This window comes from Nilaparvata lugens, chromosome 13 (assembly GCF_014356525.2).
Source record: "Nilaparvata lugens isolate BPH chromosome 13, ASM1435652v1, whole genome shotgun sequence".
Classification (NCBI taxonomy): Eukaryota; Metazoa; Arthropoda; class Insecta; order Hemiptera; family Delphacidae; genus Nilaparvata; species Nilaparvata lugens.
The window spans coordinates 27,259,750-27,287,033 of NC_052516.1; the positions used below are offsets into that span (position 1 = coordinate 27,259,750).

At 35.4% G+C, this 27,284-nt stretch overlaps 2 protein-coding genes across 5 annotated transcripts in view; one reads left to right on the forward strand and one right to left on the reverse strand.

Moving 5' to 3' along the window:
* Positions 1 to 1,872: 1,872 nt before the first annotated feature.
* Positions 1,873 to 7,034, reverse strand: LOC111050475. The gene is made up of 3 exons (XM_022336811.2): positions 6,793 to 7,034; positions 3,468 to 3,849; positions 1,873 to 2,177 (listed from the first exon to the last, which is right to left on the reverse strand). Exons 2-3 carry the CDS (start codon positions 3,837 to 3,839, stop codon positions 1,980 to 1,982), a joined length of 570 nt encoding a protein of 189 aa, XP_022192503.2. The 5' UTR covers positions 3,840 to 3,849; positions 6,793 to 7,034; the 3' UTR covers positions 1,873 to 1,979.
* Positions 7,035 to 7,258: 224 nt separating this feature from the next.
* LOC111050406 (DNA-binding protein RFX2) overlaps positions 7,259 to 27,284 on the forward strand; it is a 72,971-nt gene continuing 52,945 nt past the window's right edge. The window contains exons 1-4 of one of the 4 annotated variants that reach the window (XM_039440209.1): positions 7,259 to 7,499; positions 22,376 to 22,662; positions 25,482 to 25,547; positions 26,391 to 26,547. In XM_039440209.1, the coding sequence (XP_039296143.1) occupies positions 7,343 to 7,499; positions 22,376 to 22,662; positions 25,482 to 25,547; positions 26,391 to 26,547 (667 nt within the window). In that variant the 5' untranslated portion in view covers positions 7,259 to 7,342. Of the gene's footprint in view, positions 7,500 to 8,213; positions 8,488 to 22,375; positions 22,663 to 25,481; positions 25,548 to 26,390; positions 26,548 to 27,284 lie in introns of those variants that run through there. The other 3 variants (XM_039440210.1, XM_039440211.1, XM_039440212.1) reach the window with 3 other exon arrangements.

Genomic DNA, 27,284 nt, shown 5'->3' on the forward strand with positions numbered 1-27,284 from the left:
CGAATAGTCGCTCCTGATCCGCATATGTATTGTTGGAACTGGGCCCAGCACCAGCCTGATACACCTGCTAACTCACTGTTCGTCTCTTCGACTGCCAGCCATATGAACTTACTTATAAGTCTGTTGTTTTTCGAGCTATATTATAGGTGTATTACTCATTGCGGATAGTGTGATTAATTTCAATTGTTATATTTCATTTATTTTATGTTGTATAGATAACACCATTCATGATGGTTTTAGGCCCGGTTGCACAACAGCCGGTTAAATTTTAACCGTGATTAATTCCACGAGAACCAGAGGCGTTTTTGAAAAGACTGCTTCTCATATTGGTTCTCGTGGAATTAATCACGGTTAAAATTTAACCGGCTTTTGTGCAACCGGCACATAGTTTTCTTTAGAAAATTGAATGATATCTATAAAAATAGATAAGGATGGAAGGCTAGTCAATCCATCCCTAGGTTTAGAGAGAATCAACTCCTTTCTAATAAACATAAAACAAACCGTTTTGATAAGTACATAGATAAGCTACGAAAACGTTGCAGAGATTCTAATATTTTATGTACCGTACAGTAATTTTTATGTCAATTCGAAATGTTCTAATATATTTATTCATTTCTAGAAATCCATCATCGAAAATGTACGTTTTAATCGATAAATTTTACGCTAGAATACGTTGTTTTATTTTCCATTCTCCTGAATTTAATATTGATGGCATTACATTGGTAATATAGTCAATTGGCGTGACTGATCTTGTTTCTTATTGGAGTGTTTGCCTATTGGTAGAATGAATCTGTATAAACACTCTCATAAGAACCAATTGTGTTGTTTTCAAACCAGCAGGGTACAAATTAATTGAAAAGCTTATCAAAGCCATCACGTCAATTTGATTTGTTATATTAGTCGGCATAAAATCGTAGAGTCGTCGCTTGGGAATTGGACCTTGAGGTACAGAAAAAGTGTTGGTCAACCAATCTGTCCTATCATACGCCGGGATTCACGTGGAAATGATAGGACAGATTGGTTGACCAACACTTTTTCTGTACCTCAAGGTCCCATTCCTAAGCGATGACTCTACGATTTTATGTCGACTATATAACCTATAGCAACTTATGGCAGTTGCAGCGCGGTTACAATCTTCGCTTAAAAATTGGACCTTTAATTTAATTCTTTAGATTGATCAGATTAGTTTAATTATACAGATTGATAGATATGTTCAGAATACAGATGGAAATTACTGAGATGAACTATTCAAATGCTAATGATTCAACAATTTTATTATTAAACGAAAATCCAAATTAAATGCTGTAATTCACCCCGAAGACTTCTGCTACTGCAAATATTGACAACATGGTAAACAGCTAGATGGAAATTCGATGAGCGCTACTATTCATGCGCCGCTTGGTAAGCTACTATTCAAGCGGCGCTTACCGCTTACCAAGTGGCGCTTGAATAGTGTCTGCTACTGCAAATATTGACAACAGGGTAAACAGCTAGATGGAAATTCGATGAGCGCTACTATTCAAGCGCCGCTTGAATTACAGCATTTAATTTGGATTTTCGTTTAATAATAAAATTTGTTCAGCAACACATCAACAGTTTTCACTTAAAACTGCCAATTAAATAATGCTGATTTATAATTGATAAGTCAATATAAAAGACAAAAAGCAACGAACACGAACGAAATATTCTGGGGAATATTGTAGTAATCTTGTGAAATCTTCAACCTAAAATTCCAAAATTGAATTATTATTAAAACAAGAAAAGATTTTTCTTGTTGAATATAATATAAGGTATTTGAATTAATCAGGATATAATTAAAATTTGCTCAGTTAATTTGTGCAGCGAATGGTGGTGTTCAAACGAATTCAACTATTGTAGAGTTACAATCACAGTTTATTTAAAATGAAAAACATGATACATACATCAAGTTACAATAAAATAATATTACTTATTAACATTAACAATAAATTACCTGTAAGTTAATCATACACTTTTCTCGGGTTGGCCTCAATCTCCATTTGTTTGAGGGCGCTGTCGATTTGACAAAAGGCCTTGGTGAAAGAGTTCATAATTTGTGCATAGCAGACTGCCAGCTCTTTGATCTTTTCGTTGGTCTCCTGTGTTTTCTCAGCCAGATCGACTACCAATGTTTGTAACCTGTCCAGTCTGCTTCTCACCTACAAATTACGATAAAATCGTACATTTAAATTTTTTTAGATATATTAGAAACTCGATAAGCCATTCCCTATGTGACCAGTGGTATGTCTGGATCACCAACAAGAACAGATTATTGGATTCACTAGTTTATTTACATGAAAACGTACATCAATAATAATTAAGAAGCTGAAGGGTTCAAGGAGAATTTTCTTAAGAGAGGGGGAGAAGAAGAAAACAGCTGAAAAAGAAGACTGAGGAGGAAGAAGAAGTAATGGAACTATTGGCCTGACATTACGGTCAGGTTTAGAAAGAGTAGAATTTTCGTCAATTTTTTACGAATAACTTACATTTTTTATTGACTTGGGTGATAATGATTGATTAATAGACCCAAAGTAGCAGTTGATAATTGATCTATTTGTAATGATTTTTACAAGATAACTGTCATAGCAAGGAGGTTGAAATGAATTATTATCCAGCTAGTTATCTAGAGCTGAGAGAAGGCTGCTCATCGATTTGATTTTCGTATTTTGGAGGAGAGGATAAGCCGTCGGTCCCTATTACCTAATCTTTCATCATCATCCCTCTCACTCATTACCCACGCACAAGTCTAAGAGCTTATGTGGGCATCACCCTCAGTATTTTTATTATTAGATACGAGTTTGAGATCATCACTTTCTCGAGTTTCAGTTTATTGACTCACCAAAATAATCAAAAATCTATTATCATTGTTTTAGAGAGAATTTTTGTTTCGCTGAGCATAAACAGAAACGATTGGATCTTATGGAAGTGCTCACAAATTGGCAGACTTACATTATTCTGCCTATTTTAAATCAGTTATTTTTTTTAAGAACTGTAAGCAAGTTGTGGAACGGCGGGAGAAGCCTCCACCAAAATATGTAAGCAAGTATGGGAACGGCAAGAGAAACCTCCACCAAATATGTAAGCACGATGTGCCTACACCAAATATGTAAGGGGAAAAAACTATAATTTAAAACTCTAAAATCCTGATCAATATGAGATAAATATATGATTCATATATATGTCCCATATGACCAGGTGACAGAACCAATCGTTTTTCAAGGTATCTGGTACAAGGTTTCAGCCCAGCAGCAAAAAAAAAAGTTCATTAAATAGCAGGGCATGTTTGTTTGTTCAGTTATGAGAATATGAGTGTGAGAATATAGAAGTGTGCATGCGCTCTATTTTTCTTGCATTGTCCAACAATATGAGTGACTAATTTATTCTCATGACTAAACCATCTATATTTCTGAAATGATTGTAAAAGTATATTTTTGCATATTGCATATTACCTGAGGAACACTTCTAATCTTCTCGCTCTCGAGCACATCAATCATATCCTGCAACATTTTCAGCCTCTCAATGGTCTCCTGGAACTCGTTCACCATCATCAGCACAACTTCAACTTTTGCATTACGGTCGACCAGACTGTCCTCATAGGTTGGATCCAAGATCTGCTCCAGGAAATCGATACGTTTCACGAAAGTATTAATCTTCTCTCGACTCGAAACTGCCGTTGATATCAGTGTCTGGTTTTTGAGTAGTAGATCGACGACACTATTCGATGTATCGAAGTTGTCGACGCTCTCGTTTCCGAATACTTTCTTTTCTAGCGCGTCTACTCTGGACTCCAGCAGACTGATGGGATCGCAGTTTTCAGTCATTGTGGTCAAACTGTAACAAAATGCATCATGATTAATTTGATATATGTATTATCGTTTGAAAGTTACCCCTAAAGATAACAATTATCGTAGGGTAGTTTAAGTACCTAGCTTTAGTTTGAGTGGATATCTTTATTAATAGGTAGCTGCCGTTCGCAGATGATCTGGTCATAATAGCAAGAACTGTGCCAGCACTGAGAGAAGCCTTCACGTTATTGGTAAATAATGGTGAGCCAATGGGGCTGAAGATAAATGAGGCAAAAACGAAGTATTTACGAGTGTCACCAGCAGTGGTAAGAGGGTGAGCTAGGAACATGAAAATTGGGCACTGCATATTTCAGCAGGTGGAAGACTTTGTATACCTAGGAACGCTTGTGGCGAGTAGTGGGAGAGTCACAGCTGAGATAAGTAATCGAATCATGGCAGGTCGTTCTATGCTAGTTTAGAATTATTCAAGTTTCGACTATTGTCCAGAGCTACAAAAATGAAATTATATAAGGCATTAGTCAGGCCTGTAGTATGTCATGTAGTAAGTCATCGTCCGATTTATTAAAGCTGGCAGAATTAGGTGGATGTGGCACTTGCTGAGAATGGGTGCCAATTGCCAAATGTATATGGAGGGAAAGAATATATAATAGAAGAAGAAAAGGAAGGCCAAGGAATAGATGGACAGATGATGTTGAGCATGATTTGAGAACGCTTGGAGTTCAAAACTGGAAAAATGTAAGTAAGTAAGTAACAAGTAAGTAAGAAAAGGCAGGCAGTCGATCGGGAGAGATGGAGAGGCTTTGTGAGGGAGGCCAAGGGTTGTAGCGACCTGTAGAGCTAAGGGGTAAGTAAGCTGCCGTAATTAATAAAATGTGCGCCGTAAGTTCATAATAGGATTTAGTTTTCACTAATTTATTACTTTCAGCTCTCTTTTGGGTAGCAGTTCAACCCCAAATATTCGGGCGTCCAGCTAATAATAGGATAAGTGTAAGTTGAAACTGGGCTGCCGGGAAAGTGTTGAATAACCCAGTTGAAACAAATAACCATGAACTGGTCTGTGGCACCAACTTTCAAGAAGGTCAGTATTAATGTGTGGAAGGAGAGGAACCTTAAAAGGATAGAAACTATCATTAGAGGACTAAAAAAACTCTAAAAGACAGGACATCCAAGGCCTATCAACATTTGTGCTGAAGTCAACAGCTTTCATAATCTCAAGACCAATGGCAAAGCGATTGTCTCAGAGTGGGAAGGTTTCCAGGTCTAATAAAAACTTCGATAACAGTACCCATTCACAAGAAAGGTGACACCAGCATTTCAGCAAATTTCAGACCGATATCCTTAGTGCCAATAATGTCCAAGGTTATAGAAATAGAAATAAGAGTGCAGCTCACATAATTCCTGGAGGGGAATAAAAATCATCTAAGCACGGTTTTAGAAATGGGCGCTCAACCACAAGTACATTGCTCAGCTGGCCAGCAGAATAGAGAGTGAGTGCATTTGGGGGTGGTGAAGCCCTAGCCCTCACAATGTGTGAATTGAGTAAGGCATTTGATTGCGTGCCGCATGGGATTCTAATAGAAAAACTTGAGAAGTAGAGCTCAAGGGGAACTGTGCTAAAGAACAAACTAACCACAAAAAAGAAGGCAGGCTGTCTCACTGGAGGGAGCAGCCTCAAGGATTAGGGGAGTAAGCATGGTGTTCAACAGGGCTCAGCATTATAACAATTGCTTTTCATTCTTCTCATGAAAGACTTTACAGCAACCGAGGAGGCAGTGACATTTACAGATGACGACCACGGCTGTAAGGCTTCAAGTGGGATAACTACAAGTATACAACTAAGTATAGTAAGATATCACTGAACTGCCAGAGGTCCAACAAGTGGCTAGGCAAGTATGATGTCTGCAGAACAACTAACTTATGTGATGCAAAAAGTGACTCTCTGCGAATAGACTCAAACTGAATGAAAACGACAAGACAAACAGTCTTATTTGAGACGACAGGAGGCAGAACAGAGCTAGTCAAGCTGCTTGGTTTCTGACTGGATGAAATGCTGAAATAGAGTCACAATTTGTCTGAAGTGTGCCGGAAGCTATCCAGGATAACGTACCAGTTAAAGAAATATTATTATATGCCAGCTAAAAAAGCTCAGACAAGTGTTAGACAGGGAGGGTTTGGTGATGCCGTATCATTCTCTCTTTCACAATAATAAAAAGTACGTACTAATTCTGTGGAAGCAGTGAAGGATGTAATGCTTCTTCAGAAAAGATCACTCCGTACAATGAGTTTTGCTGCAAGTAGGCATCATTAGTAAACGGCTATTCCAAGAGATTGGGATCATAACTATCTTCATCCAGTATTTTTAAGCTCTTTCACTCACCTGATGAACAACCAGGAAACCTGGACAAGAAGAGGTAAAATCCATAGCCACAATACACGCTGAGCAGCTGACCTTGAGGACACTCATGTTAGGTTGAGCAATGTACTAATAGGCTAATAATATCAAGTGACCTGGCTGGCTCAGGTCTAGAGTTTCAGGTCACACCTGATTAATTTCAGAGCCTCTGACATCTGCAATTGTTCGGATCTTCAACAAGATGCTTGGTAAATTGAGAAATTTACCACGAAGATGAGCTACTTTTTTAATGCGTGCTGCCTTACCAACTAGCCTGATTGGCTACTAACATATCAACATAGTGTCTATGTGGAATTTCCAGATCATAACAAATAAGTATCAAGTTATAACGGGTCCACACTGGTATATCTTCAAGCAGTTTAAAACTTTGTCTTGATTTGCAAATGCAAATATGTCTGAACATTTGGCAAAGTATTGGGTTAATAAAAGCTTTAAAATTTTGACATTAATATGCTATGTTAAAACACCCAAAAAACAAAAACTATTAACACAATAACCAAGGTATATGGACTAGATATTAGGATGTAGAATAGAATACCATGAATTGAAACATACCTGCAATTTTTAATTAGCAACAATATACTTCTTTCAATATATCATTGAATAAAAATTATTTTATAGCTTTTTAGGTTATAATTATTTTTATTTTCATGACAAACTTCACACACAGACAACACTAGCACTACTGTCAGACTACTCAATTTAAGACCTGTGGCACACTTTAAATTATAAGGCTCGTGGCACACTGTGCAGCAATGATCCATGTGTCTCGAATGCTGTATGCTGAATCTGTGTGTGACTGGTCTTAAAATAATTTTCAATAACTAGAGATTTCCATTCAAAAAATAATTGATTACTTTAAAAAAATTATCATTTATTTTCTGAAATTGATGCAATTGAATTTAATCATTATATGTTACATTTTAATTGAAAATATATTTCAAGGTTACAAAATTTCAAAAACATGTGTTCCGTTGCAATTATCATGGCAGCATATTTTTCTCGATAGTTTCCATGGTAACTGACCTAACAATCTCCTTCAGCTCTGTTCTTTCCTGTTGCCTTGGTGATTTTAAGTAATTTGCTGTGGTTTATCAGAAATAAAATGATTTCTGTCAAGCGTGAGCAGTTTCAAGATGATGTCCCACAGGAGTATGTAGAGTTTGTTGTGGAAAATGACGAAAACTTCATAAATATCCAGGAAGTATACGATGAACAGTCTGCTCCTGCCAAACGGCGATCCCGTCGAAAACGACAAAGTTGTGAGTAAAAATTTATATTATATTTTATAAAAGATAAATCAATCATTATCCAAATAACTTATTTCTTGCTTTTGGTTGAGTTTATCAGCGACCGTTAATGGTTTGTCTTCTTTGATAATGGCCTCCTTACATACGACCTACTTCTCAATACCGTAGTCTACCTATAACATGTTAATTATTGTTCATATTGAATAGCCAACAATAATGTTATTCAATTTAAAATGATTGTTTCAAAGCTATTCTTCACAATAGCCTATATATATTCTTTTAAATAAATTCAAATTTCTTTGGAACATAAATTAAGATTAGTACCGTATAGAACACCCTATTAAAAATGTAATTGTTCAATCTACTTTGCATGTGTCTCTTTCTTTTAAAATTTACAATAATTCCATCTCTTATTTTATGTCGTTCATGGATACGATAATAGTGTCTGCATAACATCCTGTTGTAATTTATGCTGAAAATTTATTCAATGGTTCTCAATTTTTACAGAAACGTTTCATAGTGTTGAAAATCTAATCAATATCTCATAATCTTATAAATTTGCAAGTTGAAGTAGAAGTGTTAATACATTTAATTTTCTTATCTTTACATCGCGGCATAAATCTTTATAGCATTCAAAGCTGGCGGTCAATGTAAACAGTCCGTGTATTGATCCAGGGAGCTGCTGTACTCTGGTGTCCGATTTACAAACTAATTCGGAAAGATGTACTGCAGACGTTGATGACATCTGGATACGGGAGATATAAAGTAGTTCCTGTTAGTTTTAATTCCTTAAACTTATTCAATACGTTTGACAGTATTTGGAGGGTATAAAAGCTTTTTTATTAATTTTAAAGATTGTGTTTAAACTGGCTTTGTGTTTGATAACTGTTAAGTTATTGCAAGTATCAATTCGCCGATGTCAGTCATCCTAGCCTAGCAACCATAAACTGGTTGATCCGTAGCCATAGTCACCGACGATAACTTTTGACAACAAAACAAGGTGAATTTATTAATTTCCAATTTATCTGAATAACACACTTCATTTATGCACCCACTTGTTTTCCGGCTGAAAGTCATTGAATTGCATGGGACTTTTCACACTATTTTATCTCTGAAATCTTCAATATCTATTTCAAAACTACTTATCTTTTACTATATTTCTTATCAAAATGGCGAATTGCATTGGTGGAATTTTTTTAAAGGATTTTTATTAAATTATGATTGAATGTATGTGGAATATGGTATACTAAATTGTTAGTATGATTATTTTTTACCTATGTGTTCAAAGAAAATGTATGAACAACGTCAATATTATCTTTTAAATCAGCCTTGTAACAAGTACCTTTACAAGTTGACACAATTCTTGTTTGCTTTGAAATTTTTGACATAAAATTGAGTAATTTTATCCTTTTTCTCAATTGATGTTTGATTTTATCATTAGGCTATGCTATATTTAATCTATTTCACAAATTTTACTAAAGTTCTTAGTTACCGTACATCAAAACTTTCTATGTCTTTGCTGTTAATAGGTTATCGATTAGGTGTCTAGCGTCTTCAGTAGTTCCATTTTAGCTTTGGTTTACTTTATCATCATTTTTAAACATTTAAACATTGTTGAGTATCAGAGAGATTATAGGTATCTTCTGTTGAACATCATGTGTACAAATATTCCTATAAATAGGTGGGCTTCTGGAATGATTATTATTATTATAGGAATTGAAAAATGATCTCTATCAATGACAACCTATTTCTTCCACTCTAAACTTACTGAATATTTTGAAAAACTTGACGAAATATTCTGGAGTAAATCACAAGTTTTATTATTTAATGAGTGAATTAGTTTTCCGGTTTTCAACTACCCTGATAATAATAACTTACCGGTAACTGTTCATTCCAAACTAATTTGTTGTTTATCTCCACTCTAATGAACTACTCAGTCCCATATTTATTAGGAAAAATAACTTTTCTTACATAAAAGTTGATTGGAATTTAAAATAATACTAGAAAACCAGTTGATTGTACTATAACATGTAGTGTCTGATGGTAGGTATACCAATAACTAACCAGAGACATAACCAGGGTCATTCATAATATTAAAAACATAATTTGTGTGGTTCTCTAGACCTGAGAAATATATTAAATTGGGCAAAACAATTACAAAACATCAGTTTTAAGAATATCCACTTTCAACAGAACCTGAAAATAATATATAGCTATTTATTTAGTTCTAAAAAGATCAGTAAACATAACTCTATTTTTGGACATGCTCATGCATATTTGACTGTAAAGTAATATTTGAGCTGCTGTTTTTCTTTGAAAATGTAATTTGGCAAGACTGCCTATGAATCAAATCGTAGTCGAACGGTGAAAGTAGGGTAGAAGTTAGAAAGAAGCGGAGTCATTCAGGAATATGTTATTTGAACACTCACAGCTACCTTCCCCTATACGCTCTACTCTTGCCGCTCCTATATGTTGGTTCCTAAGCAGCGTTATCTTATCTTTATTAAACCACATTGATTTGCATTCCATGGATGAATTAAAAGATTTGAGTCTTCAATTAACACAATCTGGCAACTCCGATATTTAGTCAGGTAAAAGTTGATTCTTAGGGCCTTTTTCAAGCGTATTTAGAGTCTGCAGCGCAGAAATCTCTCCTATTTGCTGATTGGGTTGGCGCTTATTTTAATCAGACTACAGGCTTGCTGCTATAGTAGGTACTATTGGTTTTTTAGAGCAGACTTTATAATTGAGCTATTATTAGATACTTTGATACTAACTATACTTGATAGAATAAATTTAATGTCGTAATGATTCTTATAAAATCAGTTTGTTTTATTGAACAGTGAGATTACTTGGTTACCAGGCTTTTTGGGGAGTTTTCTGCTTTTCTAATCTGGTTGTTAAGCTGCCGATACCAGGTTGTCAAGGGGCAATGCTGTGGTACTATGCTGTATATGGTACCATGTTCACCCATACTGTTATTGTTTGTTAGTACGCATCCTCTCAATTCCCTATGATTTTATAGTATTGAATGGGGTTGATTACTACTATAAAGAATGTCTTAGAAGAAAATGTGCTTACCGGTTAGTATTGACTGGCGTGGAGAAGGGTTGGAAGTGGGGTTTGGTTAGAAGTTTAATTACAGAAAGAAAGGTATCTCCTGAAAACATAGGATGAATGTTTTAAATGTCCATTTTAAATATCACTATTGAATATCGCGCATACAATTCCGTGTAATTGTGATCCGAAATATTCGTAAAATATGATCTGAATGTAGGTTTTTGTAGTCCCTTTGCCCAGTCATATTTATTATAATTATTTAAATAATTATAATATTATTTCATTAGTTAAGACAAAACTTGACTTTGTGTAACGATTTGACAAATCCTTAGACTACTGTCACAGGAGGTCATTGGATGAAAATATAAAATATCATATCGTTCACAGTAATCAAATATTACACGTATATCATAGTCAAATAGAACATGGATAGTCTAATAGGGAACTAAATCTTTGTTGAAAGTTGGTTTAATTCCAATGATTGATAATCTATATTATACACATATGGCTGTGTAATGGGGCATTCAAGTGTAGTGCTCACAAGGACAATATAGTTTGACCTGTCATCTTACCATTCGACGCCATCTATCCAGTTCCCTGGTCATGGATGTAGAAGGAGGAATTAAGGAATTAAGTGTGTGTGTGAATACCCTGCTAGATAACGCCACCGGGTAAGAGTACCGCAAGTTTGGCGAAAATTGGTTTGTTCTATTAGAGTCGTAATATTTTTTAGCAGGAGAATCTCTTTATCTTTCTGAGTTACTGTGAATTGAAATTCTCTTTTCTATGAAGCTCCATCTCCTTTTAGGAATGATGAATGGAGTGTAAATCAAGGAGTTTCAAGTATATGAGATAGAAGTGAAGTTCAAATTGCAGTGTAATTGAAAAATGTGAAAGTAACACATAACCTAGCCAAATGTGGACTGTCATATAAATTAGATTTGAAACTGTTTTGGGCTTAAGCCTGAAGTACTTTTCTGGAAGTTGTGTCGTTATGTTAAATGATTGAATCCAGATCAATAAAAATCTACTTCAATCAACAAAACTTGAAAAAGGGTCTACATTGGTATAGTGAATTCACGTTTCTGATTTTGTAAACTTGACTCCAAATTTGCAAAACTTATTCATTTTACCCAAATGTCAAGAAAACTTGACTTAAATAATCGCCCCTTAGGGGGTCATTGAAAACTGAAATGGGTCCGTTCTGGGAACATGAAACTATTAAATTGGTAAATTGCCCGATTCACAATTTCAGCCTTTAGCTTCAACTTCAGCCCTAGATTCACAAATTCAATTATTACTACAGCACGAAATAATGAGTGTCGTGTCAGGAAGATTCCTTACATATTTATCCAGGTGATACAGTGCCAAAATACACTATTTGTTTAAATGCTGTATGGGTAATGAAACGTAAATGTCCCAATAGCACCGTCAGGCCGGAAGTTTCAATTACTACCACAGTACGTCGCTGCAGTCATTTACCTGTGAACTACTAAAAATGAACCTTCAACTGAATATAATCTGATAACTTTTAGTACTCAAATTAATAAAGATTAAATATAACCTTCTTTACAATAAAAATGAAAATTGTACAGTATTATTTTCGTTACTTTATAATAATTATTTCAAAAATCCAATGAAAGCTATATAAATAGAACTAAAAACTTATGTTACTGCAATTATTGACTGAAGAACTAAATAGCAGAAGGAAATTTGAAGAATGAAACTATCCATACATTATTTTATTATCAAGTATTATTTTCAATTGAAATTATTATGGAGGAATAGTTTTAACTGAGTTTGTTGTTTATAAATAATGAGTAAATAAAGTAGATACCAAGTAATAGTAATAATAATTCTAATTTTGATAAATGCCTCACTCCATTATCATTGTCAAAGTTTGACAAAATAGATTAAATCTATTATAAATTTTATAATTTGGATTTTTCTGTCTATCAAAACTTTTAGTGAATGTTGTGAATTGAGCTCCAGCCGACTAAATATCGGTGTTGTCAGATTGTTTGAAATTGCAATTTTCTCATGTAAGCTCATGTTAGTAAATATATGCAATAAATAACAACAATGCTGAGTCACTGATTCAGAATTAGTACATTGAATATACTTTATTATTCAGTCAAACGAGCTTGTATAAGAAAGCCGCAATACTAATCTGATAACGCCCATAGTTTTTATTTATTTATTGAATATCAAGATTACACAAATAAAATGTTTTATTCACAAATTTCAGAAAGTTACCATAGGCTCAAGCCGAAAACTGGTCCAATTCTAATTAAGGCTGTGCAAAGGCTAGAAAAAACTTTCTGCTGGTGCTATTTTTAAAGTTTTTCGATTTGTATACAATTAAGCTATCAAAATGAAAACGGTCTCTCAAGGAAATGTTTTTCGATCATTACTTTTTGAGATATGAGCGCATAAAGTTTAAATTTTTGGGATAGATCATTTGAAATTCGGTTAGAGATAAATTCAAGAAACTCTAAGGATAAATTCTTCATGGTATTGTTGATTGAATTGAACAAAAACTTTTTTGAAAATATCAATATTTCAGAAAATTATTTAGTTTAAAAATGACCTAGAATAACTTTGAGTTGAGTTATTTTTGGTAAATTGAATGAGATTTTTACCTTTTAGCCTGACTGGCAATTGGGAGGTACCGGGTTCGATTCCCGGGCTGGCAACTAATTTTTGGATAGTAGTTCTCATCGAATTTCCATCTAGCTGTTAACCCTGTTGTCAATGTCTGCAGTAGCAGAAGTCTTCGGGGTGATTTGCAGCATTTATTTGGGATTTTCGTTAAATAATAATTATATATTAATTAGCATTTGAATAAATGCATTCTCTATTTAATTCCATCTAAAATTGAATAACTTTCTCAAATATTGATATTTTCTAAAAAGTTTTGTTTTATTCAATCAACAATACTATGAAGAATTTATCCTCAAAATTTGATGGATTTATCTCTTACCGAATTTGAAACGATCTGTCCCATTGTGCCTTTGCACAGCCTTACGATATTTGGTTAGCTGGAAGCTCCATTCTCAACTTGGACTACAGTTTTTGCAATTAAATTTCAAGCTTTACGTCTCAGATTGCAATTACGACCATCAAAACTCAGGATCCTTCTCTTGAAGCTATGACTCACGACATCCTCGTCCCTGGAATGGAAGGGGGCCAATAATCCTCCACCCCCCCCCCCGACATGGCATATAATCCCCCCTAACAATTGAACACGTGACTGTCGAGATGCATATTGTAATAATGACCCTCCTGGGCAAAGCTAGCCAGGTATAACGTAATTGCTGCGGAGGGTGCAGGATTAGTCAGGTAGAAAGTAATAATAATTGCGAAAGGGAGAGAACAAAGGCCTGGGGTGGGGGGGAGGAATAGGACAGGTGAAAAAGGACATTTTTATTTAGGGGTAGGTTGGGGTGCCGCGTTACTGTAAGGTGCAAAGTGACTATGAGTCATGCTGTTTCCTAATTCTTGCTCCTTCCTTTTTCACTTCCGCACTTCCGATTCCTCTCTTTATCTACAGTTTTCTGTCTTTGTTTCCCCCACCTGTCCTACTTGATGATTGTACAGCTGAATGATCATGAGGAAGAGGAAATGAAAGTTCGTTATGGCGTTATGGGATCTATCTAGCGGAAATTAGCTATAGTTCTGTCTAGGTACATGAAACTATTAACTAAATCGACTTGAAATAAATTTATTGTCTTAGGCCCGTATGCAGATACTCGGTTTAAACGGAGAAATGTCAGCTGTTCGTCTAAACCCCGTATGAAACTCGTTATGATAAATGAAATCATATCTACAAATAAACGTGGTTTATCGTTAAACGTAGTGTTAGCATTTGGTCCTTAGGCCAGTATGAACCATTCACGTTTAACGATAAACTAAGACTACATGAAGGTCGCGTTTATTTCAATTTGATTCATTCTGAGTTTAAACCAACAACTGATCAATCTCCGTTCAAACTGAGTTTGCGCATATGGACCTCAACAACTTATTTATCACAAAATTGAGATACTAGTTTCGACTGCTAATCATTCTGTAATAAACTCACCGGACCGGACCTATTAAATTCAATTTTTTAATATAATGTCGTGACAATTTCACGTTGTTTTACTTAAGATGGATATCTAACACGTCATAATTTTCACTACAAAAAAATCAAGCATGTCATTTGGTAAACAACACGTGTAAGAAAGTATCCTCAATATTTCATGAATTTATTTACTGGCAATTAAGAAATGACTCACTTCTACGATTTTTACTTGAGGCGTCCGAAATGACTCACTTCTACTATTTTTACTTGAGGCGTCCATATCTCAAAAAGTGAGGATGATAAAAAGTGTATGCTTACAAATTATTCCATTTTGGTAACTTGTTCGCATCATAATAGAAAAACTTTGATGAATGTCACCAGTAAAACCTGCCTGAGCATATTTATATTGCCTGCCTGCGTGGTTTATATTGAATTGTTTCGGATGGACACGTTAAGCCGTCGGTCCCGGCTGCCTAAAAAGCAGTCGTTAGGTCATGTCAGAGGCCCTGAAATTGATCAGTTGCGACCTGAAAACTCTGACACCAGACCTGAGCCAGCCAGGTCACTCGATATTATTATTATATTATATATTGAAACCAAGAGCCTGCTGCACAGTCTTGAGGCCTTTCTTACGCGAAAATGCAACTTATTTTCACGCCGCTTGAAAACAAGCAATAGTATGGCGACACGAGCGTGTTTTTACGTTCCAATAGTAGCTGATTTTTCACGCTGTTTGAATTCAAGTGCTGTTACATGATTTGCTTTTCAAGCAAATGTGGCTTACTTAAATTAAAATTGAATGTTTCTCATTCGTATGAATTCAAGCGGCGTGAAAACAAGCTGCGTTCACGCGTGACGAAAAGCCCGTGTGCTGACGACCTTACATGTGTAATTCTAAATAACGAAATCATAGACTTTCAAGGATTATTTAATTTTAAAATGATTTACTTTTAAAAATTGTCAACTAATGTGAAAGATTTGCTCCCAACTTTACATCTCTTCTTTGTTATCTCTGCGTCATATACCTTCTCTCTTCCTTTCTGTCTGTCTGTCTGTCTGTCTCTCTCTCTCTCTCACCAGGTATTAACCCTGTTGACTAAGTTTATTGCTGATTTTTGATTGGTGAATTTGAGGGAGAGGACCAAAGAATGGCAAACAGGTGTAATAGTAGAAGATTGTGGAGGGACTCTAGTTGTTCTCTCTGATTTCTCTCTTTCTGATCTTCTTTCTCTATCTCTTTCTCTTTCTCACTCTGTCTGTCTTATGTCTGAAGGGGAGGCTCAGTTCAATTAGCGTCTGCTCTTTTCATTTGAAGGGATTTGTTGTGCCACTGATCCTCGATTGCTTCAAGTTGATGGCTTCTCATGTTTTTGTGATGTAGCGGCAATTCAAGTATGATTTGAAATTGGCTGCAGCTTTGCAACTGTATGGGTTCGATTCCCGTTTTGTCTGGCAATTTCTGTATCGTCTCTAAAATCATCGTCGAGTCTCACGATTGAACTCTGGTACAATCAGTTACATGGTTATGATGATCATAGATGGTCACAATTCATAGACTTGGACACCATTAGCAAATATACTATCAGAGACAACTGATACATTTTAAATAGTATCTTTACTCTATGATAATATGAATATACATCATGCGTATATAGATATATTATGTGTTAAAATTATTTTCAATTTTTAGACTGATCTGGATAAGGAAACTAAAGAACCGTAAGCAAAGGTGTAGAGGAGGGTAGGTGTCATGAAATATATGCGCACCAGCTATGTTGCTATTTTATGCTGAGGATGATCCCTGCATAAGCCCTAGGCTTGTATAACAAAGGCAGTATAACAAAGGTTTTAATTCCAATTCATCAATTTCGAATTCAGAATCTAACAATTGTGTAAAAGCTTTCGTGGGAAAATCGTCATTAAAATTTGGAAATGAGGAAGTTTTAAAATAATTTGAAAAATTTCAAGTAGTTTTCAATTTTAAAATTGGAAGGATCAACATGATCAATGTGGTTTTTATCAAGAGAGTCCTTAATCAAGAGAGAAAAATATGGTGGACCAAGGTAGGTTATCATTCTGTTATTATGACTATTGATAAAATATTTCAAAATTTACAATTCAGTGCAATTATTCACCATAAGACAAGTTTGTTATAGCCTACATTTATTTATATGCGTCACAATGATTGATATTTATTATCAATAATGATTGAACTATACATGTAAAATACATTCGTCTAAAGTTCGATTTTTTATTAATTATTGGTCATAATCTACGTGTTTTATTTGCAAATATTGCTATGAAGAAGGAAGACTGGACAGTTCTAAAATAATATTGCTATTTTAGAAATTCAAGAAGGTCTCTCCATCTTAGACCAAAATGTACACAATCTGTACAATTTTGCATTTTATAATGCTTTCGAAGAAAATGAGCTTTCCTATCCATTCTTGTTTTCCCTATAGCCATTCCCAGTTATGTCAACTTGGAACTAAAAAGCAATAATTTGATATTTATACTAAGAGATCCTGAAATTTCATCGTTTGTGTAATTGACAATATCTGTCTGATTCATTTTAGTGTGGAGATGCGCCACAACATTACAGAGTATTACCATAGAGAAACGATAGCATAGATATCCCATGGTATAGGGCGTTTATGTCGCAAGTTTTACTGTTATCCCAAGCCGATAGTTCACAAAGTTCTTTCCTATGCAGCTGATAGTCTCTCAAATTGTGCCGTTCATACACTCTCACCCCAACAAAACAGTAAAAATTGACAGTAATCGGCTTGAGATAACAGTAAAAGTTGCGACATAAATTCCCTATACCATGGGATATCTGTGCTATCGTTTCTCTATGGTAATACTTATGCTATTGTTTCTCTATGGTATTACCTTCATATCAGTTGTTAATTCCTCGTTGATATACTCAAATACAATTTCAATCTTTTGTTGGAACAAATTTGCTTTAATATGTTGTAATTATGATGTAATTATATGTTGCTATTCTTTCTTTATTAAGTAGCTAATTTTATAGGAGTAGACCACAAGAATGGTGATAGGAAAGACCACAAGAATAATCATGGATGTTCTAATTTTTCCAGGATTGCGGGAGGATTTCAACTTGATCTTCAAATTCTTAGACCTGGAGGATGTATGGATTTTTTAAAGAGCTGTTCTCAACCACAGTTTTTATTGCCCGTAGATTGATTGGTTGAAGAGTCAGTGTGAATCCTTTGTAATCGTTGGGGAGGTATTATGATTACTTTATTTCAAGAAAGAATCTGTATCATGATTCTGGATACAGGAAGGCTTATTGAAGATCTAATACGAGATTCAAATAGAAAATATCGGAAAGATCGATTCATAATGCTCAACCACTAAACCTGATCACCAGTTTCTATGAAGGTAGTTGAAAATTGAATGTGGATGTTTAGTTGAAAAGAGTAATCAGTATTTACCTATTCGGAGTTAGCCAGAGGATAACTCGAAATTCGATAAAAAGCGTGCTCTTAGAAGAAGCTTAGATTAGAGAAGATTGGACGATTCAAATAGGATGATGATGATTATTATTAGCGTATGGCTTTGAATGGTGGGGAGACCCAAGGGTAGTTCCACCTCGCCGTATATAGTCCAAAGTTCCCTAATGGGAAACCGGACACTAAGGTTATAGTCAGCACAATACTTTAAATTTACACTTTTCACTTCGGAATAAAGTTCATTTTGATGTTAAAAAGTCCAAACATATACAAAACCGAAACAAAACACAAAACCACTAAGCCAAATTTAGAAAATATTAAATTTAGACAATAAATTTAGAGCCGAAAATTTATAGCACGTTACAATTTTGCCATGGCAACCAAGGCTGATGATTCAAAAGCTTCATTCAAAATGTCATTATGTACAGGTTCAATTAGTTGTAGACTTGATCTAATAGTGGTTTTGTTATTTTGAAAATGATGAAAAATTTACTTCTTTGAAGTGAAAGTGGAATTCCAAAGCTTAGAGCTCACTTCAACCTCCAAATGTTTCACCATGGTTTCATTTATTCTATTTTCTACAATAATATTACAATATTCAAATATATTGGGGAATATTAGTTTATACAGAGGTGGAAATATCTTGGGGTGTCTTCACCTATAATGAATGAAGAACGAATCATGTAGACATAAAAGACTTTTTCAAGTTTCTACATGATTGAGTTCGAAAAATAATCTCAACATTGAAAGGGATATAACTTTTACTAGAGATGGAGGAGGAATAAATAAATAAGATATTGGGTTCGAGGAAGAATTATTCACTCACCGACCGACCGACTATTATTATAAAAGGAATACAAAAATGAATGTATAATGCCTACCGGCTCGTTTGTTATTTGGGGATAATTATATCTCTCGACTTGAGTTCACTTGAGTCTGAAGAAAAGGCGATTCTCCGTGCAATAAGATGTCGTTTGATATGATTTCTACCAAAGAGTAAACGGATAGAAACGTCCAAATTTTCCTCCATTATTGGGATTCCATATTTATTTTCGTATCCATATTTCACAAAGCACTAGAGATGCGGAGTCGTTCTACAGCTTTCTCGAACGAATCTTAAAACTACATAAAATCATCACCATTATCTTTATATTGATTTATTTCTTACATACAGGGTGGACAACGAGAAACAGACGGTTTTGAATCGCGCAGTACTTGGCGGCTGGTGGAGGGGGAAATACGCCGTCAAGGTCACTCGATTCCCCACCATTTAGTCGCTATTATGCCACTGTGGTCGAAAGATCGTAAAGTGCTGAATTGGTATTTGAAAGTCAACTTTCAAAACCCAGTAACGACATTTAGAAGATATTAAACGTTGTTTATTAAAAACCCCATTCAGATGAAAATGAGTTTCATCACTCATTAACACCGTCGATTCTTTATTCTATTTGAAAATGTGTAACATTTCATCAGCAAACGTATGACGTTGTTGGAAGTCTACTGGCTTTAAATGTTGGGCACTTTTTATAAATGTGTCATATGCAAACACGTGATGATCTTTCGACCACTGCATTATAATAGCGACTAAATGGTAAGAGGTGAGGAGTCAAGTGACCTTGACGGCGAATTTTCCCCTCCACCAGCACCCAGGTACTGCGCGACTTGAAAACCGTCCGTTTTCCGTGGTCCACTCTGTATTTGGTGGGGTGACCACCAATATTAATTTCTTCACGGTCATCCTATTCATTAATGCATTTGGTGATGCATCGTTATTCCACAGTCGACATACAAGAGTTGTTTATTCTTTTATGTCGAAATATTCTAGAAATAAGGGTTCAATATTGTAATACTTGATTGCATAGAGTTGGTAAATCTTGAGGTGGTTGGTTCACTTAGGGCCATATTCTAACACTAAACCACGTTTACTTATAGATAAGCATTTATCATTATGTATTTCATACGGGGTTTAAACTTTAGCTGACATTCCTCCGTTTAAACTGAGCATCTGCATAAGGGCCCTCCAATGAATTTGCTGGATAGAAATAGATTATCATTGATTCTTATTGGCGTGTTCACAGTTATAATGAAAATGTGTGAACATTCCCATAAAAAGCAATTGTATTCTTGATCTGTCCAGAAAGAGAATACAATTGGTTCTTATGGGAGTGTTCACACGTTTTCAGTCTGCCAATGTGTGAATACTCCCATAAGAACCAATGTTATTCTATTTCTGCCTGGCAAACCAGAAATTAATTGGAAAGCAAGGCTTTACGCTTCATGAGAAAGGGACTTCGAATGCCGTATAAGGCAATTGGAAATTTAAATGTCGTGTTGAGCCAAAAATACTTCCGTCAATGGAAGCTGTATTTTCATCTTCAGAATATTTCCTCAATGAAAAGCCGTTTTTGTATCGGCTTATTTATTTCCACTCAGGTATCAGGTTCATTGAGAAATTTCGTTTCTGTTTGAATCGTGGTTTGGGGAGCTCCATCCCCTCCTCCTTTCATCAATATCTTCATCCCTTCCACCAGTCTCTGTACCTCTCACCTAAATCATTGCCTCTTGAAAATCCCTCTTGTGCGCATGCGTTACCGTCCAAGAGAGAATGGCCAGAGAGAAAGTGGCAGAGAAAATTTGAGAGTGAATATTGTACACTCTTGCCCTAGCGTTCCTCTCGCCTCAAATGTGCGCTGAATTCATATTTAGTCGTGTTTTTCATTACTTCAATATTATCTACAAAATTACTTTAACAATGAAAACATTCCTCTGTGAACATCACCTCGGTCATACCAGTCGTTTCACTCTCATTCATTCCTGTTTTTAATAAACGTTTGTCAATCAAGTCTTTGCTACATTTTATCATCACATAATATTGACCTTACTCTCATATATTTCGCACTTCTCATATATTTCTGATCTCTGAAAGACGTCTCTCAATACATTCTCACTTTCATTCATCATCTACTCATTTCATATTCAATTATTCCTGTTCTCCAAAAAATTTGTTTCATAACCTGTTCTCCTATTCTCTGTTGTTTGCCATATTCCCAATTTGACACCTGATTCAAAATACATTTATTCATAAATTTTAATTTCAAGATTCTTCATCACCTCGTCTATGTATCAGAATTCATTGAAAAGAGTGTCCTCTGATACACAGAAATACATGAGTATGAAATGGTTAAGATAAAGATCTATCTTGACTATTTCTTTCCAGCTTTTGAAGAACATTAAAGTATGGATGTGAACTGAGGTGTTATGTGAGAGTCTATGATGAATAATTCTATTGCTAAATAGTATCTGAGGAACAGTAATCTATCCTATGAGTGTTAACTGAGGGGTTAAGTGTAGATGATGATCATAAAATCGGAGTTAATTGTTTCGAAGAACAATATCTGGATGATGTGATGTTTACTAAAAAAAATGTAACAAGTGATATTATTGTGATTTAGAATAAATGATAATATTATAAGTATTAAAGTGTGATTTTTGAATGATATTAGTGTATTATTAATTATTAAAACAACTATCTCCTCTCCCAAACTCTTTATCTTTACAGTTGTGTTGTGAGTAATGTTGTGGCACTTTTCCATAATGAAAACACATATTGACACAGAAACCAGGTTCTGTGTATATTATAATATTTTATAATGATAAAAAGTGGTTGTCAATTTCAATTTGTGTTTTCAAACTCTTTATTTTACTCTCATGTATTTTCTTTTTTATATTCATCATCATATTCATATCTATCTATAGAATTTATAGGTTCTGTGCCCAGATCTTATCACGCGTCTCGAGTCGTCGCTAAGGAATTCCACCTTAAGAGTTGAAACATTGATTCCATTACAGTATACACTTTGCCCATTTTGTCTACTTTTTAACGAATTATTATCAAGATGAAGGGAGATAGATAATTTAGCAGCCACTGACCTCCTCTGAAAGGGGTATATGGATTTGTCAATCATTTATATTATATAACTTGAATTTTGCGTATAAAAACTGATTGTGAAATATACTTTCAAAGGTGTACGAAAAATCACCGTGAACTGAAGCAATTGAAAAACTCCTGAATCGAATAGAAACAACACTGTTCTTCCAGTTCTGTCTTCAACTGAACTCTCAGTTTGACAGGTTAAATGTGTTTGAAGAGGTTTTATCCATCAATCTCATCTATCTATTCCTGTTTCTCAATAAATCCTTAATTATTTATCCATAATTAGTTGCACACATCTAGTTTGAGTCATGTTGACATCACACACCTTCTCACAAATTCATTAATCTGTGTTTAGACGCCGCTGAGAGCATCCCGTCACCAACTCCGCGGCGCAGGAGAAAGAGAGGGGGCGGCGTCGGAGGCGGTGAGGAGGCGGAGGAGGAGGTGGTGGAGGCGGAGGAGGTGATCACCATGGCGACCGTGCTGAGCAGTGGAGGCGGCGCGGTGGCCGGGGGCGGCGAGATGCCTCTCAGCCTCTCAGCAGTGAGCAGCCAACAGCAGTCGGACCAGTGCACGGTTGCCGCCATTACTGTGGTCACAGCCGCCCCCAACTCATCTGCTGCCTCCAACACTCTCATTCAGGTGACTACATCGAGTTCATTTTGCTCAAAAGTTGGCGGAAAGGGTCTAGGAACAACCACCTTAGTTCTAGTGTAGAAAGAGAAAGAGTTTAATCGAGCGTTATTCAGTTTCTGGTATATCTTTCAATTCAGGTGATTTCATCAGTTTTCAGTTACCATTTTGTGTAAAAATTGTGAAAAACGTCTAGGAACCACCTTGATTCTAGTGTAGAAAGAAGATGAGAAGTAACGTTAGCTTGTTTAGTGACATCCATTGTTATGTAGACGTATTCAGTTGCTAGGCTAGGATCTCTCCAATTTAGTTGATTTCCTTGTGTTTTCTGTCATAATTTTGAGTGAAAGTGGTGTAAAATGGTATAGAAACTGTGGTTGTAGTGTAGAATGCGTCTAGAAAGCTGAGAGAGAACTTTAGGTTGTTGAATGATTTCCATTGTTATCGTTTAGTCGTATTTAGCTGATAGAATATTTACAATTCAGATGATTTAATTGAGTTTTCTGGGATTATTTTATGTTAAAGTTATGAAAGAAGGTCTGGGAACCACCTTGGCTGTAGTGTAGAGAGAGACTAAGAAGCTGAGAAACAACAGGAGGCTGTTTAATTCAATATACAGTTTTATTGAGCGTTATTCAGTTGCCAGAATATCTTTCAATTCAGGTGATTTCATCAGTTCTGTGACCATTTTGTGTGAAAAATCGTCTAGGAACCACTTTGGTTATAGTGTAGAAAGAAGCTGAGAAACAACAGTAGGCTGTTTAGTTCAATACAGTTTTATTGAGCATTATTCAGTTGCTGGAATATCTTTCATTTCAGGTGATTTCATCAGTTTTCCGTGACCATTTTGTGTAAAAATTGTGAAATAGCGTCTAGGAAAAACCTTGGTTGTAGTGTAGAAGAAAGATAATAAGAAGCTGAGAAACAACAGTAGGCTGTTTAGTACAATACAGTTTTATTGAGCATTATTCAGTTACTAGAATATCTTTCAATTCAGGTGATTTCATCAGTTTTCCGTGACCATTTTGTGTAAAAATTGTAAAAAAGTGTCTAGGAACCACCTTGGTTGTAGTGTAGAAATAAGCTGAGAAGTAACATTAGATTGTTAAGTGACATCCATTGTTGTGTAGACGTATTCATTTGTTAGTATCTCTCCAATTCAGGTGATTTCCTTGTGTTTTCTGTCATAGAGTGAAAGTGGTGTAAAATGGTATAGAAACCGTGGTTGTAGTGTAGAAAGCGACTAAGAAGCTAAAAAGTAACTGTAGGTTGTGTAGTGATATGCATTGTTATCGTTTAGCCGTATTTAGCTGCTAGAATATCTCTCAATTGAGGTGATTTCATTGAGTTTTGTGTGATAATTTTACATTAAAGATATGAAAAAAGGTGTGGGAACCACCCTGACTGTAGTGCAGAAAGAGACTAGAAAGTTGGTAATCAAATAACTGTAGGCTGTGTAGTTGGTGACATCCATTATTGGGGAGACGTATTCAATTGCTAGGCTAGGATCTCTTTAATTCAGGTGATTTCATTGATCATTATGTGTGAGAGTTGTGAAAAACGGCCCCACTTTGGTTGTAGTGTAGAAAGCTTCTAGGAAACTGAGAAGTAACTGTCGGTTGCTTCGTGACATCCATTGCTGTTGAGCTTTATTCAGTTGCTAGAATATTTTTCTTTCAGGTGATTTCACTGAGTTTTCTGTTCATTTTATGTTGAAGTTGTGAAAAAAAAACAGTTGAGAAACAGCTGTAGTGATATCGATTGTTATAGTTGAGCCCTATTAAGCTCCTAGAATCTCTTTCATTCAATTTTCTGTTATAATTTTGAGTGAAAGCAGTGTAAAAAGGTTTAAAAGGTGTAAAGGTGTAAAGGTGTAAAAGGAACATTGGGCGCAGTGTAGAAAGGCTTTGGAAAGCTGAGAAGTTAAGCTAGCTCCGCAGTGCAGGCTGGATGCTTGTCTGACTAGGACTAGGCGCTGAGACAGCAAATAATAGCAGCGTTAGTGGGAATGCGAGCGGCCGCAGTAACATCTTCCACCCAGCAATGGTCGGCGTAGTTCCGCCTAGCGGACAGACGAAAGATCAATCCAGTCGCTTATTTGATCCCCCCAGGCAGGCTCAGCCAAGCAGCCGAGACAATAGAACAATGGAGTGGCGGTCTCATTCGCGTTCATCAGCAGTTTTTGTTCTCACGATTATTTTGATTTTTGTGTTACCTATAATCAATAATAACTCCAGTCACTAGTAAAACGTTTCCAGAAACGTGGTGTACTACCATATATTTCATGATGATTTTTAATTTTTTAAAAACATTGTTAACATTCTGAGCCTTCAGGCTAAACTTGGGGTTGCTGAGAACGAATCTCCAATCAGAATTTCTCTATCACGAAAAATAACGAAAAAAACCCAGCTGTTGATCTTCCGGCAACCGTTAATAGTCATCCTGCAATGCGGCCGAAACACTTCCAAGCCAGACACCCATCTCAAATGACAACAACGCCAAGCTGTGAGAAACCATCCTGCACTGTGGCTCTAGGTTTAGAGTAGGTTGTTTAGATTCATTGTTGTTAAGCCTTATTATTCAGTTGCTATAGTACGGTAAGATGCACGTTACAGAGTCAGTAGAAATCATAGCACAACATAGTTGCAAATTCTCCAATTTAGTATTTTGATAGTACCACTTGACAAGAATTTCTAAGATTGTTTTAGAAAATTGAGCTACACTTTGAACCGCGTTTCAATTGTTGAATTGAGAAAGCTGGTGAAAATAGTAAACATCTGTTTATAGAAATATTTCTCAGTTTAATTTTGATATTTTCTGTTTTCCAGAACGGTAAACTCGAAACAGTACTAGGCGATTCGGGAGACTCATCTGACGACGGATCGACTATCCAGGTAAATAAATGCATAAAATGCATAAATTTCGTTGTCATAAACCAAAACCGCAAATTGAAAAGGCAGACATCTTCACTGAAATCTTGTATGTAATATGTCAGATACTAATATTTTAACCATTTTTGAAAAAGTTATTTAAGCAGTTGACGGAACTTACGAGCCACTCATATGCCACTACCTCCGTAAACAAAGCAGTAATGCATTCGTGTGACGTCAGCACATATAGGGCTCCTACATCAATATAAATTCGTTGATTTCATATGATCTATATCAGCTAGTGTTTTTATTGGTGTAGAAACCCTACCTGTGCTGACATCACACGACATAGTCCCGGTTACTCGTACATCTTTCAAATGTAACCGTGATTAACAGCTGAATGAAGACATCTCTCATAGGCTATCGTGTCATTTAACCGTCAATAATAATTATTTTTTATTGATGACTTAATTATATTTAAACAATCAATAATGTTGTTATTATTACGGTTAAATTCAATAGACTTGTACAACCGGGTGTTGGGGTTTTCTTAGATTTTGCTTAATCTCAAAAGTTTATCTGCTTCGGAAACTTGTAATAGTAGTAGAGTTGTAAGCCTTGCGCACACTATGGCAAAACACGTGTGGGAAGCGGGATATTTTTTTATAAAATGTATGAATTCAGGGCTACTTTCTTGTATTTATAAAATATAATTATAGTACCCTTTATTTTTTATATATATTCTTATATTGATGGAAACGTTGATTGATGAGCAGTCGATTAAACTCATGTTTTTTGACAAAGGGTTTTTCTCCGATTTTTGAGTGAATGTATATAACTACTACATCTAGTCTATATCTATTTTAGGTGACGGTTAGTGCAGGAGGAGGTGGAGGGAGTGGAGGAGGAGACGATTCTGACGGAGGAGGAGGTGGAGTGAGTCAGGGAGGAGGCGTAGGAGGTGGAGGAGGAGGTACTACCACTGCTTCCATAGTTGACTCGGCTCACTATATTACTGTAACAGGTGAGTGAACTAATTGGCTATCACAGCCTTTTCTGGAGCTATCAAATGCTCTATATCCATGCTGTTTCTGTTTATGTCTATATGTTATTTTCAAAAAAATAGTGAAAATTGTGTTCATCTGAAATTAGCACAGCCATGCTTTTTGATGTGATGAACACACATAATCTGCTGTGAAACGAAGAAACACAAATAATCAGATATGTGCTAACGTTGAGGAGTCATTTAAATAGAGCTTGTATCTTTGATAGGGAGGTATGAGCATTTGAAAGTTTGAAAAATTTTCATTAAGCTCCATACCTTAATCTGATTTCGAAATCAATATAATTTTAAATTCAAAATAAGCTGAATCTAAAATTGTCATTGCATGAAATTCCTCAGGTTTATCTCCTCAGGAGCACTTGAGCAAATCACAGAAATAATAAAACCAGAAAAACCTACATGCGTTCAATGAAGAAGAAAATGAATAAATTAAGCTATTATCAAAATTAAAAAATAAGATGATCAATCGTACATAACCTATGCAAGCGTTCATTCCAGTACTGTTCGGTAATATAGCTTTGTGAAAAAATACATTTGAAAGATGTAAAGTTCTAAAATGAAGTTTTAAAACTTATGTGAAGTTTAATGAGCAGTTCAATGAGTTGTTCTTAGTTTGAGTTATCGCTTATAACTTTCTAAATAATACGAGTTGAACGATGCGACGATTATTTGTATTTATGAAAAATTTATTTTTTATG

Bases quoted from the DNA above. Each gene is read 5' to 3' on its own strand.
- LOC111050475 (XM_022336811.2), bottom strand. From the start codon at position 3,839: ATGACTGAAAACTGCGATCCCATCAGTCTGCTGGAGTCCAGAGTAGAC. The intron at 2,178-3,467 runs GTAATATGCAAT...CGTAATTTGTAG, and splicing joins AGATTAGAAGTGTTCCTCAG to GTGAGAAGCAGACTGGACAG.